Genomic DNA, 15,999 nt, shown 5'->3' on the forward strand with positions numbered 1-15,999 from the left:
CAGACTCAATATTTATCCAATGGGGCTGAATTTTGGATATGTTATAGTATACACCCATTGGAACAACTTTCATGAAGAATGCTGCCTCATCCGAGCTGTGTAGGTTGCTGAAACAAAGCTTGCAATATGACCTACGGAACTGGACTGGCAGGGGGCTGTAGCCAAAATGAGTTTGTCTTTAAGCACTTCTTCCCTTTATCCAAATCAGGCTTTAACATGCATGGATTACATCATTTCATATCCAAAGCCATCATTGTTACCTAAAGCTGAAAGATAAACACAAAAAGGATTAAAAGCACAAGTTTAACTCAAAAACATAACCAAATCATAAGCTAGAAGGGTACAAAATGATATACAATTATGAACCGATCAAATACCCCCAAACCTAGATTTTGCTAGTCCTCGAGCAAAACAACACAAAACAAAGTTAAAAACAAAGCAAGAAGTTAACTAGACCACTTTCGTAGGTAACTCGATTGTATTGAGCGTATGCAACAAGCCTTTAAACCTCTAGGCATCCCTAGTAGGAGGAGTTGTGTCTCCTGAGGGTTTAACATAAACGATACCCACAAACGTTTTACTAACTCTACAAAACAAAGTGGTTAGAAAACTTATTAGATTTGTTAGTCCTTAAGCAAAAATAAAAGAAACACAAAAACAAAAATAATTACAAAAACAAAACAAAAATAAAAATAAAAATAAATAAATAAAAACTCAAAACAATCTTTTCGAACATTTTATGAAGAGAAATGACTCATGCACATGACTCAAAAGTTTAAAAGCTCAATTTTAGACATTATTTACAAGGCGGCAAAGTTCAAAACATAACATGTTCAAAGTGTATTAGTGTGATAGCCAAATGCAACAAATTCCCCAATCTTAGTTTTCACACAATTTCAAAAATCATACCAAGCACAAATGCAACTTCAAATCTCACCGAAGTTGTCCTCTCACAAATGAATCACTCAGAAGAGGGCTACAATGCAACACTCAATTATAAACATGAGATTAGAGTTAAATCATAAGGGACTTAACTCAAAATAGGAAGATGAAGAACTTGCATTAATATGATCTCAAGAAGGATGCCAAACACTTAAAAGTAGAAAAATGGATGCAATTCAACCACATGACATTTAAGATCAATTTAGGTCTTTAGTATAGGTTGTAATGGGGCCAAGGGTGTAAGGTGAGTAAGAAATGAAAGGTATGGATAATACAAAGTCCAAGGAACTCGCAATGTAAGAGCATAAAACAATTGTTTACAAGACTTCGAATCATCACGATTAGATTTTTTTTTCTTTTACATGATCAAAACTCCTTATACCTTCTTTTACATTGATTCAAACTCCTTTCCAAACACCAAATTATTTTGAAGGCCCAAAAATGAATTTTCAAACAACCGCCACTTAATCACAACTTTCTCTTTTCTTTCACCAATTGTGTGATTTTTTTTTTTTTTGGATGTAATATCCCTTCCCAAACTTAGCTTGAAAAACACATCCGAATTAGAGCTCATGAATTCCTTAGAAAGGTAAATATTTGTTTTTCGGGCTAAGGCGAGGAAATATAATTTGTAAAATGAAAGAAAAGGTTTACATGTAGGCTCAAAATGGTAAACAATGGAAAATCATGCTTAAGCATGCATAAGGTTAGCTTGAAAGGCACAAACGATCCAAAGAATGCCTTAATATCACTTCTTAAAATGTCATGAAGTCAAATTGCATAAGAATGAATGACTTTTAAGTGATCAACCAAATCAATGAATAATGAGATCAAACAACAACTTTGATGACAAGAAAATAAGAGTATGTGTATAACACTCATGAAATGAAGCACAAGGCTCAAAAGCTCACATTATATGGTTATATAAGTCTAATTTATGCTTGATACAATTCTTTGGGTCATGCAAATCCTTTAAATGGAAAATTATGAAACAAATGGCAAGTGCAAAGAAGGTTTCGAACATGTCATGCTAGAACGATGCCAAATTAATTAATTAATTAATTTTTTTTACAATAAAAATTTACAATTAATTTTATAATTGTTTTTCGGGCCAAGCTCTACGTATTTTACTAACTTGACGAATGAGAAAAAAGACCCAATTATGTTTATAGCTTAGATTGAAAGCAAACACCTATCAAAAACTAAAATTCCCAAAACTCAATTCTACGTGAAAATACAAGAGCCACCAAATCAAATTATCAAATAAACCAATTCCTCCTCCTCATTAATTTTCTTAATCCAAGACGCTTCAGAATCAGATTAAACCATCAATCAGGTTCCAAGATAATCAATCACAAATTTAGCAACATAACGCCGCAAAACAGCGACAAGAAGATCACAAGAAACACACAGATATTTGAAAGATGCAACCAAAATCGAACTAGGCTTACCCTCTTGATCCGTACATGGCTGAGACGATTTGAGTCTTCGAAGGCAGCTGCGACTCTCTAAGGAGAAGGAACGACTGAAAAATCGAATTATTTAACTGTTATCTACCAAACCCTAACCAAGCTTGTTCGAAGGGGAAACCAAAATTATCGAGAGGCTCCTTAAATATTTATCTTTTTGTTTTGTTTTGCTTCTTTTTTTTTTTCGTTCATGGCCCAACAGTTTCTTGCGCTTTGACCCGACCCTTTACACTATGATCTGGGTCCAACCCAAAATGACATGTGATGCAATCGAAAGTCATTTTGATATATGTGTATTTTCTGTTTTTGGATTTAAATTTCCAAATTTGTGGGATTTGTTTTTGGAGTTCTCTACTATTTGAACGTCATAATTGAGAGATTTTAAACTCCAAAATTTGTGGGAATTAAATGCCTGATTGATTATAGGGGCAATTTTGGAATAGAAAAAAAATCAACGAGGCATGACATTTTAAAATTTAGGCTTGAATAAAAAAACTGAAACACAATAGTATACATGGGTTTATTCAGTTGGCTAGAGTAACGAATTCCCCTTCTTATACCAAAGTTCGAATTCAAACTGAACCGGTTCAGATCGGTTTCGGTCTCGGTTTTTCAACACTCAGAACCGGTCCAATATAATTAATTTATATATATATTTTTATATTATATATATTTATAATTTTTTTTACATATGGCTCATTTTTATTGGTTGTATATGAAGCTTCATAGGCGTGCATGCACACAATCAGCACAAAACTTATAACGCAATTAGGTTTTCGTTTTCCTTTCGTCCGTTCGTTTCCTTCTCCAATTTTGTTCATCTCCTCTCTTCAGCAGCCGAAACCCCTTTGACAGAGGCTCTGTCTGCGCCAAACCTCCCTCAGCCATCATCTCTCTCAACCAAACCTCTCTCTCTCTCTCAGCCTTCCTCTCTCTCATCCTCTCTGACAAATCTCTGTCTGCGCAAAACCTCTCTGTCAGCCAGCGCCTCTATCAGCCAGCACCTCTCTCAGCCTCCGTTTCTCTCAGAGCCGCCACCTCTCTCAGTCGCCGCCATCACAGGTCAGATTGTCTCTTCTTCTTTTTTTTCTTTTTTCTTTTTTCTTTTCCCCCTTCGAATCTCTGGCTAACCCTATCTGTCTGCAATTCGCAGATTGAACACAGCAGTTCGCAGCCACCTCTTCATTTTATTTAGCTCTTTTTCTCTCAGTCAGGTATGATTCACCATAAATTATTTGAGAATTTGAGTTTCTTTGTTATGCTGTCAAGCTTTGTTATTGTCTGTTGTTTGCACATACTGATTTCTTTATTTTTGTAATGTTTGTTTGCTCATCATTTCTGCATTTTCATGTTTGTATATTTCTTTTCTTCACATTTTACGTAATTTTATAACCCGCAGCACCGCGCGGGTCCTTTTGCTAGTCTAAGCTAAACTTAATTGGGTCTTTTTCTCATTGAGCTTGGCTTGGTATTGACCATTTATGTAATTCATCAAACAAAATCCCTGCAACTCATATGAGAAAGACAGGTGAACCATTGCAAAGCTCATTGACTATGCAATGGGAACTCAATTGAAATAAATAAGTAAAGGACCCATTCTACCTCTTCGGAAGTAAGGGCAAAATAGAAACTTAATCTATCTTTCAAGGACAGAAGTGTAGTCTTTTAGCCTAAAATTTACTGAATTTATGATTTTCATGAGCAGTCTGTGACATGTGGAATGGATAGAGAAATTGATTCCATATTATTAAAACCCGAGAGTATATATAATCTGTGTTGAAATGTGTGCACCTAATGCCTCTGCGTGTGACATCTCATATGGTTTCTTGCTTTTGGTAACATCAGTTGGTTGATATCTTATATCTAGGAAAAGGTGTTTTCTTTTCTATGCTCTTGTATGCATCTGTAGTTATTTCTGTATTTGTCTGTTTGATATGGGGCTGGTAGATATAATTATATTTTTTGAGAATAACAAATGTAGGGTTTTAGACATTAGGTGTCAGGGAAGTTTGGGTTGGGTTTGGTTTTATTAACAGGTTGAGTGGGGGATTTTCTCTTTTTTGGGTATTAAGGGCAATGTTGGGAAGCGGGGGTGTTTCGGACGGGTACGAGGTCCGTTCAAAGAGACCAAGAATGATGGACTCGAATCCCTACTTCGCAGTGAGCAGCGGCACAAGTGGCTTTCAACCTTACAGCTATGGTGGGGGTTATCAGCCCCCTGCCTTTCCTGTGGCCCGTCTCAGGGGGCTTCCTTTCAACTGCACTGATATCGACATCTTCAAGTTCTTTGCGGGACTGGATATTGTTGATGTGTTGCTGGTCAACAAGAACGGACGCTTCTCAGGAGAGGCCTTTGTAGTCTTTGCTGGACCCATGCAGGTTGAGTTTGCACTTCATAGAGATCGTCAGAACATGGGGCGGAGGTATGTTGAAGTTTTCCGGTGCAAGAGGCAGGACTACTACAATGCTGTTGCAGCAGAGGTAAACTATGAAGGTATTTATGATAATGACTATCAAGGAAGTCCTCCTCCATCTAAATCAAAGAGGTTCAGCGACAAGGACCAAATGGAGTACACTGAGATATTGAAGATGCGCGGTCTCCCCTTCTCTGTAAAAAAATCTGAAATTCTTGATTTTTTTGGAGAATTCAAGGTTGTAGAAGATAGGGTGCATATTGCTTGCCGTCCGGATGGAAAATCTACTGGAGAGGCATATGTTGAGTTTGTTTCTGCGGAAGAGGCTAAAAAGGCAATGTGCAAGGACAAGATGACAATTGGGTCGAGGTACGTGGAGCTGTTCCCATCGACACCAGATGAAGCTAGACGGGCTGAATCCAGATCAAGGCAGTGATGATCAGAGACAGTGTAAATTTTTTTTATGTGAAATTTCCATTGTGGGGCTAAGACATTTTTATCTTTGGGTTATATACAAACATCATTTGTTATCTTTTTAAATGGTTAAATTGAAGTCCATATGTGGACAAAAGGAACATGTGGGTTATCTTTACTAGCATCTGCTACCACAGTTGTTGTGGTTCTACTTTCTGTTTTGTAATTGCTTCATTTTTCTGCCTGGTTATCAAACCGCCCGCTTAGCCATATAAGCAAGCAAATTTGCTCAATGAAAGAAATTGGATGGATATGATTTCTAAGTGGCGGGTGCTGCCATAATTCCTTATTTTTCTGTGTTTAAAATTAAAGCACTAGCAAGCAAAAATCAAATTTCAAAGCAAGTGCTGTGCTGAGCTGATCATAAGTAACTTTACTGCGAAGATTATATTTGACCCCCAACTCCATAAAAGGCGAAGAAAAGGAATGCACTACTTCCTTCCAATGGGGAAGATCATCATAGAATTTATGGAGCACTTCCTGTTCCTGAGCAGTAAAGCTCACCTGACCTGAGTTGGACTTATGATTTTAGACATTATTCTAGTTGGTCTCTGTTTCTGTACTTCAGGAACCAAAGAAAGAAATGAGAGTATCATTTCAAGGTCATTTTTGGTATATTGAAATTGTTCATTAAACTCTCCGAGCACCGGTCTCATTTTACTTAGCCTTGCTTCTTCTTCTTCTTCTTCTTTCACTGCGGGTCGCGTAGCTTCTTCTGCCGAGTACAGAAATTCTATTTGCTGAGAGCTCTTCCTTTACCCTCTGAAATTTCTTTCCATCCCCACCCAGTGTCATGACTGAATTACCTTCGTACCTTCCAATCGAACTTGAAACCACAACCTTTGACCTTATCGTTGTCGGGACAGGAATCCCCGAATCAGTAATCGCCGCCGCAGCCTCTGCCAGCGGAAAAACCGTCCTCCACCTTGACCCAAACTCCTTTTACGGCAGCCACTCCGCCTCTCTTCACCTTAATGACCTCACTTCCTTCCTAAATTACCATGCTACCCTACCCTCCACCACCGCCGCCAATACCACCTCTGCAAGTAGCAGCCATGATTTCACCGCCCTAAATCTCAGCCTCCAATCGCTATACTCCAACGTTGAGACTGCCAACTATGCCCCCGAAACGCTAGCACAACACTCCACACAATTCAGCGTCGACCTTGGCGGGCCAAGGGTTTTTCTTTGCGCCGACAAAGCCACCGACCTTCTGATCAAATCGGGCGTAAACTCGTAATTGGATTTCAAGGGCATCGAAGCGAGCTTCATTTGGGATGGAAGTGGGAGGCTCTGTGATGTGCCGGACTCTCGATCAGCAATATTCAAAGACAAGAGCTTGAGTCTTCTAGAGAAGAACCAGCTCATGAGGTTCTTCAAGCTTGTTCAGCAGCATTTGGGAGCCTCCAACGGCAATGATGAAGGGAGGGAAAGTTTGAAGATTTCAGAGGAGGATTTGGAGAGCCCCTTTGTTGAGTTCTTGAAGAAGATGCGGTTGCCGCCCAAGATAAAATCGTACAGATCGCATTGCCTTTCTCTATCTGTTAGTGACAGCGCTTTTTTTTCCCATGTCTCATTTGTTTTGATAAGACTGCTTTGCTTTACTGGGGTTTTGAGTTTTCCCCATTGCTTCAGTGAGCTGTTGGCGATTGAAACATTTATAGATACCCATTAGTACTCTTTGCTGCTTGTTACATTATTTATCGTAAAAATGAAAAGGGGAATATAGTTTTTATTATTATCTATACTTCTGTTGTTTTTCCTTCAAACAAAGCAAGCATTGGTTGTCCTTCTAATAGTCTACACCAAGAAAGGGGTCGTTTTTATCCTGAAACATGTTTCTCAAATGAGTTATTCTGTTTGGTTTGGTCACCTCGAAGAGTTTTATTTTCGCTATTCTGAGATATTTTTTTGTTTCTTCCATATAGGATTATTCTGTATGCCATTTGCTTGGTAGATTATGATCAAGATAACTTGGAAGTTTGTAAATCTGTGCTTAAGACCAGAGATGGGATGGAGCGGTTAGCTCTCTACCAAAATTCGATTGGCAGGTTAGTTTTGTTATTAGGTTTTGTACTTAACGTTTATTATATGACATTTTAGGTACTGTGTAGTACTATTGTAGTGATGCTCGACCCAGTACCTCTGTAGTATGTATACTATCAATGAGTTTATTTATTCATCCATGATCTAGGCTCAGTTTGAATATTTTGAAGAATAAGTCTTTGAGTAATAAAAAAAACTGAAGAAACTCCACAATGTTTGATGGCAATGGTTTATGATTGTGGAGAACATGTACAGCTGTCTAGAATGGGAAGCAATAAGGAAGTATGAATGGGCGGAATCCTGTCAATTTCATTGAAATTAAAATTTCAGAAAAGAGAGCTTTTCTTCTTAGATGTGTTGTATTTCTTATGTGAGCCAACTGATTTTGATGTGTCCCTTGAATCAATACTTATTGGCCTCAAAGTTATATAAAAGAAGCTAGTATGCCACAAATAGGTTCTTTATCATTCTTGTTCTTCTTAGGTATGGTGCGTCTGGGGCTTTGCTTTATCCTACTTATGGTCTTGGGGAGTTATCACAAGCCTTTTGCCGTCGCACTGCTGTTAAAGGTTGCATTTATGTAAGTTTAAGCGGAAGTGTCTGTTACTTAATTTCAAGGAAAAAAGTATCCTAAAGTTATTGGCCTGTACATACTTCTTCATATCTGTCCACCCTTATTTATTTATTTATTTATTATTGGCCTATATGTGTGGTCTTATTTAACTTTTACTCTTTTCTTTGTTGAAATTTTTGGTTTGTCTCCAACTCTGTATTTTGCAAATTGTGAATCATGGTATTTGTAAAAAGAATGGTGGGTTAGGTTAATGTTTTAGCTCTACTTATTTTCTTTTATAGGAGTTGGAGTTATGTTCATGTGCATTAGTTCCTACTGCTTAATCCATAGCATTCACTGGAAGTATAGATAAACATACATACATACATACAGTTGGAATGCTTATCCTTGTCTGAAAAATATTTTAATGCAGGTTCTGCGAATGCCAGTGACTGCTCTGCTTATTGACCAGGTATGGGCATGAGGGTACTTATTGTTGTTTCTGATGTAACATATTTATGGAAATAAATTTTTACCTGAAAGTTGCGAATTAGTTAATGTTTATCAAGGACTTTTGCAGAATAGTGGACAATACAAGGGTGTTAGATTAGCTTCAGGCGAGGATTTGTTTAGTCATCAGCTGGTTTTGGATCCAACCTTCATAGTTCCTTTGCTGCCAGCTTCATCTCCACCAGACCTGAGAGAAAGTTTTCAAGTTTTAAGTCTGAAAGATGATAAAAGAAAGGTGGCTAGGGGAATATGTATAATTAGCAGTTCCTTGAAGCCAGATATATCACATTTTTTGCTCATATATCCTCCTAGATGTAAGAATTAACTCTGGTTATGTTAGTGTGCTTTGTTGAAACTGAATAATAGAACTAAAATTGTTTGTCTCCTTTCCTCCCCCCTCCTCCCCAGCTTTGTTTCCTGAGCAGGATACTTCAATTCGGGCTCTCCAGATAGGAGGCGGTTTGGACAAACTGGCTGTTTGTCCATCAGGCATGTATGTTTATGCTAAATTTTTGAAGATAATAATTCTCTCCCTCTCTCTGCATTGACACAGAGATATATACACATTTTCTTTTATCTTTTATCTTGACATTCTTTTTAACTTTTTTTAATATCTTGATGGCTAAATATTTGGCAATTATGCATTACATGTACAACTTCAAGTATATGTTAGGCACATCATATCTGTTCTCCATGCTATAGCAATGAGATCTGATAGACCAACTACCCTGAAGCAATGAAAAAGAACTACCACTTGCCACCTACATATGTGGATTTGTAACTGTATATTTAATGAACCCAAGTTGGTTGACTTATTAAGCTCTAAAAATAGAAATGGTCAAACCTTTGGTTTCCTGTAGTTATGATATGGAACTGCCTAAATACTTGGTCCTATTGCCTAGAAATGACTAATGTTAGGTCGCGAAGTATATCAACTTGTTAATAGTTATTGACTCTTATCTAGTCATGGTTGCTATTCTTTCTTCTTTTGGGATTGTCTTTAAAAAAAGAGTTTCTATACCGGGTATTTACCATTGTATATATGGATTAGATATTAGATACCCACCCTCACACTTTCCAGGAAACTGTTAAATTTGACTTTGTTTACCATCTCTTCTTCAGGTTTGTGTTGTACTTTTCTGGTTTATGTGATGATGCAGGACAGGGGAAAAGGTTGCTACATGCAGCCATGAATGCTCTTCTCACCCTTCCTGTTTCTGCGAATCCTGAAAGTGGTTCTGCAGCTGGTAGTGAAGATGCAGAAGTAAAACCCACCCTGCTTTGGAGCAGGTTATACATTCAGGAGCTCACAACGTTGCCCACTGTATGTCTGCACTAAAGTTTGTTTCTCAGTAATTCTATGTCTTGCATTGTGATTGTTCGCTTGTTTAATGCTTTTTTGTTCTTTGTCGCCTTTGATGTTTAGCAATGATGATGAGGATGTTGATGTGTTCTCATAGATGTATTAAATTTGTGGATGCCAATGTGATGACTTGTTCTCATCTGTGGATGATTTGAGGATCAAGCTGAAAAAGGGCACATGTGATGTAGATATAATATTTACCTTTTTGGAAAGACATTAGAACCATGTTGTACTGGTTTTTGTAAATGCGACATGAATCTTGATAGAGGTATGACCTGTGATGCCTTTTCTGATTTGCATTGATTTCAGGGTCAATATGAAAATATCATCTCCACTCCGATGCTAGATGGAAATATTAACTTCAGTGATCTGATAGAATCAACTGTGGTGGTATGCCCTCTTTTAACTGGCTTAAGTTTGATAACTTTCACCATGCCTAATTACTTGTTACATATCACCTAATGTTAAGCCCTCATAAAATTTGGTGTTGGTGCTGGTACTTGACAGCTTTTCCAGAAGATGTATCCAGATGAGGTATTCTTTCCGGAGACACCCTCCTCCCCTGAGGTGCCTGAGAATTCAGAGGATGGTACTGAGCTTAGCAATATTCTTCTTTGAATTCAAATCTCTAAGGGTCTTTGCAATATTCTTCTTTGAATTTTTTCGAAAGCGTGAAATTGCTTTGGATGCTGCTCGAATCTCCGGTCCTCCTCCTGCGCAGTGCAGATTGAAGGTTCTGAACATGTTCATTCATTGTCAAAAGCAGGTCTCTTGCATTGCCACATGAGTCTAGCAACCCAACTGAGCCATCAAGTGCTTCCTCCACTAGTGTTTTGCACTGTTGGTGATGGTTGAGAGCTTGTTGGGTCAGTGGAGAGTGAACAAGTTCCTCAATGCAATTATACAACTCTGCAAGACCAGACAAACCCTCCAGAAGAGCCTCACTGCCTAGAGGACTTGAAGTTGCTGCTTCTGCAGCACATGAAAATCTCAAAGTCTTTAACTTGTTGAGCTCTGACTCAATCTTTTGAGAATTGGGGTTTAGCCTAGATGGCAAGCTAATGGACCTCACGGGCACTATGGATGAAAGTGAAACAGCCATCTTCAATCACTTGAAAGAAAAGCTATGTGCTTTGAAAAAAAATCTCTTTACTTTTTCTCACAATTGAAAGTGAACACTGAATTGAATAAACCCAACTCTTTAAGTCTTATATATATATAAGTTATAGCATCAAATGATGAGGATTACATGTATGGCCTTTTTCATGCCAACCCAGTACGGCCTGCATGTGATTGTAAATCTGGGTCACCCTGCAATTTGAAGATCCTGTATCAAATTTGGCCAACAACTACAAATTATATATCTTTTTTCACAAACAACATGTACAGACCGTGAGAGCCGTATGCCTCCTTGCCTCCCCCAATCATTTACCAGTACCATTCTCTCAATCACAATTCAATCATATTCCTTTTGAATTGTTTTATGGACATGAAAGGCTGGCAGTGCTTGGTGGTCTTTTAAGAAAACCAAAAAGAAGGCATCAATGGGTTAAAATCAAGCCAAAACAACAACACTTAGACAAGATTTAGCCTAAATCTATAGACCTCAAATACAAGAATCTAGCTAGGCTTTGCTAGTCAAATTAACTAGGTACGTCTAACCAAAATGGTCTGGTTCATCCAATCAAGTAACCACTCGATTTCCGTATCATTTTGTGTACCATACAATTAGCACTAAGGTGGCAGAAAACCCATTTGTTTATGCACAGACAATGAGCCATTTTGACCCTTTTTTATTCCCAAAAACCAAGCATTATAGTTAAGCATTTTTGGGTTAAGAGGGGCGGCAGGTTGTTGGCAGTTACTGTCACAAAAGAGCCTAAACCTCAGGAGTCAGAAATGCCCACATTTTGTAACTTGTGTCACGTGCACTTTGCATAACCATGTTGGAAGGACGCAAACCTAGCAACCTTAAATCACAAACAAAGAGTAATGCTACGCTCTTTTTTCATTAGGAGACCGCTAATTGATGCATTTTTAAGGGCACCCTTTCCTGCCTTTGCCTAATTGTGTTCACTGATATCAATCTAATTTGATTTTTTTTTTTCCTTTTTTGGGTTTTGGATTTTCATTGTAATTGAACAAAACTTTTGTCTGGATGGTGAATACAAAATGGGGAAATTGAGCTTCCTAAGGTTATTAATGCCGGTCAATAATCTAGGTCTGCTATATGCTCAAACTGGTCCTGTAAATTGCAATTTGTTGCAGCATCACGGAATTATAGATCTTAGGGATGACGGCTAGATGTATGAACCTTCCCCATGGCTTCATGTCCAGGACGGGTTGGGGGATTTTGTTATCATTGTCGTTCACCATAAGAGTTGTTTGTCCTGGTGCAGATAGATTGCAGGAGTGCTAATATGTTACATTCAGCTTTCTTGCTTCACCAAGGATGAATCTTGAAAACTCTACAACAGCCCCATAACAAACCTGGTGGCCCAAATATCAAGAAGTGTTTCGATTTAGTCAGGATATTGTATGATGAAAGATATACGTAATGGCCTTACGTGCATAATAATAGAAAAGAAAAACCACAATTCACATTTCGCACCTTAATAGAGCACAACTAGTGAAACCCACATAATCATATGTGCATTGATGTGAAAAAGGTAAGAGTGTTCAAAATCCTGATTACAGTTGTGTCAATCCAAGCTATGACAACTGTAGGCATTTGGAAGATGACAAACTTACAATTTCAAATTTAACAACCTAACAGCTCCAATAATCTAAAACTAGGTAACCAGAAAGCATACAAATCCAAGCAGCATTAACTTTAGCATATCTCAGAGACAAAACATCTGTACATATTTAAGTGTTGCCAAAAGGGATTCACTTCAGTACCTTTAAACTCGTGTAATATCTCTCTTCAAGTAAACAATAAATTAAACAAACACAACCGGGTTAATGCCATTTGCTTAACCTTGAGTGTTACAGTTACACTTTCACTGAGATTAACAAGTTTAGTCGTTACTGAAAACAAAACAACAGCACAATCCAACCTTTGTAAGTTTCATAAACTAAGAAAAACCAAAGGCCACTGTTGCCAATATGGGAATTGATAAACATCACTGTGGCATCTGCCAATATGGGAATTGATAAACATCACTGTGGCATCTTGAGTTACAAGGATATAATCAATCACGGAACATTTGAAAACACTATTGGAATCCATGCACAAAATATGGTTGTTAAAGAAAATAGAGAAAATACCAGTTAGGTAGCAAGGCCTTGTTCCCTTGCTTTCTTAAGCCACTTCAGTGTACCCTCCAAAGTTGTATAAGCAGCAACATCAGTTACACTCTTACTCTCAACTGCATAATCAAACACTTCATAAGCATCTGCCACCCTCCCCTCCCTACAAAGTGCCCTCACAAGTGTAGCATAAGAAGCTGTATCAAGCTTCATCCCACATTTTTTCATCACCCCATACAAGTCTAGCCCTTTCTCTAACAATTTTGCTTTACACAATCCATGAAGCAACGTATTATACGTGCAAACATTTGGTTCGCACTCCTTTTCTTGCATCTCCTCCAACAACCCTAATGCACCCAAGACATCCCCTTTCCGACACATTCCATTCATCAATGAAGTGTATGTCACCGCATCCGGGAAATGACCCATCTCAACCATGACACCCAAATACTTCTTAGCCTCAACAACTCGCCCACATTTCGATAACCCAAAAATCAAAGTATTGTACGTCACAAGATCAGGCTCCACACCATTCTCCTTCATTTTCTTCAAAACCTCAAGTGCCTCATTGCCCAAATTCAACCTACAACAACCTTTCATAATTGTATTGTAAATATAGCAATCAGGCCTAAATCCCTCCTTAGCCAACACATCCACTAGCTTAGTAGCCTCACGTAAATTCTCTCTATTAGTCACATTGTCAATCAAAATTGTATAAGTGATAATATCAGGCTTCAAACCGAAAGACGTTTTAAATTCTTCAATAAACTCATAAACAGTACTCACAGCACTTGACTTGCAGAGACACTTAACAAGAAAATTGTAGGTATAAGAATCCGGTGCTGCGTTTTTAAGCGACATTTCTTTGATCAATTCCACGGCAAGGCCAACATTACCAGACGAACAGAGTGACCGGACTGCGATATCCGTGGTGACCTTATTGGGACTAAAACCATTGGTGAGCATAAAGTTGAGGACTTGGTGTACGGGTTTGAGGGTCTGATCAGGTGCTTCGCAAGACTGGGAAAGCAAAACGTGGTAGGTCGATTGGTCGGGAGAGAAAGGAGGGTGGGTTTTGATCATGTGGTTGAAGAGAGAGATGGAGTCATTGAGGGTGGAGATTGAGGCATAGGATTGGAGGAGGGCGTTGTGGACGCGAAGGTCAAGTGGGACTTTTGTGGTGGTGACGATGGAGTTGAAGACCTTCTTCGCGTCTGAGAGGTTGGCGGAGGTGAAGGGGTTTCTGAAGGTTGGTTCTCTGGTTTTCTCGGAAAGTTGGGGTGGGATTTTCTTGGTGGTTTTCTTGGGAAAGTGATGGGGTCTGTGAGATGGGGACTCGTTTGGGACTAAAGAAGATGGCTTTTTGATGAGTGAGGTTGAAACTGAGGACCGAAGTGATGGTGGGATTTTCCCCATTTCTTGTTCTTGTTCTTCTTTGGTGGGTGGAAGCTCTGTCCTGGTGAAGGTGTTAGGGTTTTGCAGGGGTTTGAGATTTGGGGATTGCGGGTGCTGTGATGGGTCATGGGGAGATTTACTCCTTTAGGTTCGTTATTGACATTGTTAGCGCTAAAGCCCGGTTTTTCGCAATGGCCCAAAATGAAAAGCCTAAGATGTTGATGAAAAACGACATATCGTAAATTGCAAAAGATTATGACCTTAATAAATTTAGTCTTCTTGTGCCTTTGGCTCATGCTCAAAATGAAAAAGCAGCCTAGACGTTAGAAAGTGAATGAAATTACCATATGCCCTTAATTTTAAAGTTAGTTATTACAGTTGTCGTTTAGTAAATTAACCAGGGTTTATGTAGAGGATGTTATATGTTCAAATTTCATGATAACCGAATCAAACAAAGAACTATGCTTTGTTATTTTCTATATAATAATTGACAAGTGAGTAGTATAAGGTTAATTGATAACTCAAATGTTTAAAATTATTTACTCGCTGATTCGGTGTTTGTTTCTCTCAATTTTTTTTGTATTATCAGTTGTATTTAAAGAAAATTAGTGCAAATGCAAAGTAACAAGCTTTTATTTATGAAATAGAAACGAGACATTTCCTATCACATAGGATGATTATTGTATTATTTGGTAGACCGTACATAAGATTATTTTAGCCTTTTGTCTTTTTTAGGCAAAAGGCCTTTGGTTATAACAATCCAAGTTGTCCCCTGGGCTCACTCCCAAAATCTCAGAATACCTTCTGTAGAACCCAATCCTACTAGCCACCCTATCATCTTGGCCATACCCACATTCAAGCCCACCGTTGATTATATTAGTGATCACTCCATACCCGGGGACCCGACCCGCCGACGTGTCTGCAGCAGATGGGCTCCACCTGCCAGTGATGACGTCATGGCTCGATGGCTTGTTTCCCTGTGGGGTCATCCAGAACCATATAGTTGTCCTGAATGATACAACCGGGTCAGTGGCCACTAGATCTAGATTGGCTATCAAATCCTTTCCGATTGCTTTATCGGCTTGACCATAGTTGTAGTTGCTAGAAGAAAAGTCAACAAGTAAACAAGTATGAGTATTTATTTATTTGTTCATTTATCACCTATTTACTTATTCATATAGTTAATTGTGTTGTTAAGACTATAAACATAATATTGGAAGGGATTGTTCATCAGAGTCCGAAGGGACTAACAGACTAGTTAAATATTTAAATATATATCTATATTGAGTCCATACATTTAGTAGCAAAAAATAGATTTGAGGAATAGAAGGCAAAGTTTGTGATAAATTTCTGAATATGACTTTCAAACCTACCAGAGGAGTACCCCCCAGTGTCTTGAAACCATTTGTCATTTATGACATGCCCCACAAGTTTCGGGGACATCCGAAACGTGCAGTGCGAGGATTGCGGCTCGGATAGAAGTGGTATCTCCGAGGCCTGCGAGGATTGTGGCTTGGATAGAAGTGGTATCTCCGAGGCCAACGAGGATTGCGGCTCGGATGGAAGTGGTATCTCTAAGGC

The 15,999-nt window shown here is 38.5% G+C and overlaps 3 protein-coding genes and 1 pseudogene across 5 annotated transcripts; 2 read left to right on the forward strand and 2 right to left on the reverse strand.

Annotated features, from left to right (window-relative positions):
- Window positions 1-3,181: 3,181 nt before the first annotated feature.
- Window positions 3,182-5,473, forward strand: LOC110761373 (uncharacterized). 2 transcript variants are annotated; one of them, XM_021963835.2, is made up of 3 exons: window positions 3,182-3,473; window positions 3,565-3,625; window positions 4,484-5,473. In XM_021963835.2, the coding sequence occupies exon 3, from the start codon at window positions 4,488-4,490 to the stop codon at window positions 5,259-5,261; it is 774 nt and encodes a 257-aa protein (XP_021819527.1). In that variant the 5' UTR covers window positions 3,182-3,473; window positions 3,565-3,625; window positions 4,484-4,487; the 3' UTR covers window positions 5,262-5,473. The 2 variants fall into 2 exon arrangements, with proteins under 2 accessions (XP_021819527.1, XP_021819528.1); XM_021963836.2 differs by having other exon boundaries at window positions 4,573-5,417.
- A 280-nt stretch (window positions 5,474-5,753) lies between these two features.
- Window positions 5,754-11,019, forward strand: LOC110761371 (rab escort protein 1-like; annotated as a pseudogene). Its single transcript, XR_015837073.1, has 9 exons — window positions 5,754-6,814; window positions 7,228-7,350; window positions 7,829-7,925; window positions 8,332-8,370; window positions 8,479-8,722; window positions 8,817-8,901; window positions 9,531-9,732; window positions 10,081-10,161; window positions 10,279-11,019. The product of XR_015837073.1 is annotated as a rab escort protein 1-like (transcript).
- On the reverse strand, window positions 10,400-10,873 carry LOC148293358 (uncharacterized). Its single transcript, XM_088244692.1, has one exon. It carries the CDS (start codon window positions 10,871-10,873, stop codon window positions 10,400-10,402), a length of 474 nt encoding a protein of 157 aa, XP_088100818.1.
- A 672-nt stretch (window positions 11,020-11,691) lies between the features above and the next one.
- LOC110748523 (Tetratricopeptide repeat (TPR)-like superfamily protein) lies at window positions 11,692-14,573 on the reverse strand. The gene is made up of 2 exons (XM_088255955.1): window positions 13,042-14,573; window positions 11,692-12,261 (listed from the first exon to the last, which is right to left on the reverse strand). The coding sequence occupies exon 1, from the start codon at window positions 14,437-14,439 to the stop codon at window positions 13,045-13,047; it is 1,395 nt and encodes a 464-aa protein (XP_088112081.1). The 5' UTR covers window positions 14,440-14,573; the 3' UTR covers window positions 11,692-12,261; window positions 13,042-13,044.
- Window positions 14,574-15,999: the final 1,426 nt, after the last annotated feature.

Source organism: Prunus avium, chromosome 7 (assembly GCF_965620075.1).
Source record: "Prunus avium chromosome 7, drPruAviu1.hap1.1, whole genome shotgun sequence".
In the NCBI taxonomy this organism is placed as follows: domain Eukaryota; kingdom Viridiplantae; phylum Streptophyta; class Magnoliopsida; order Rosales; family Rosaceae; genus Prunus; species Prunus avium.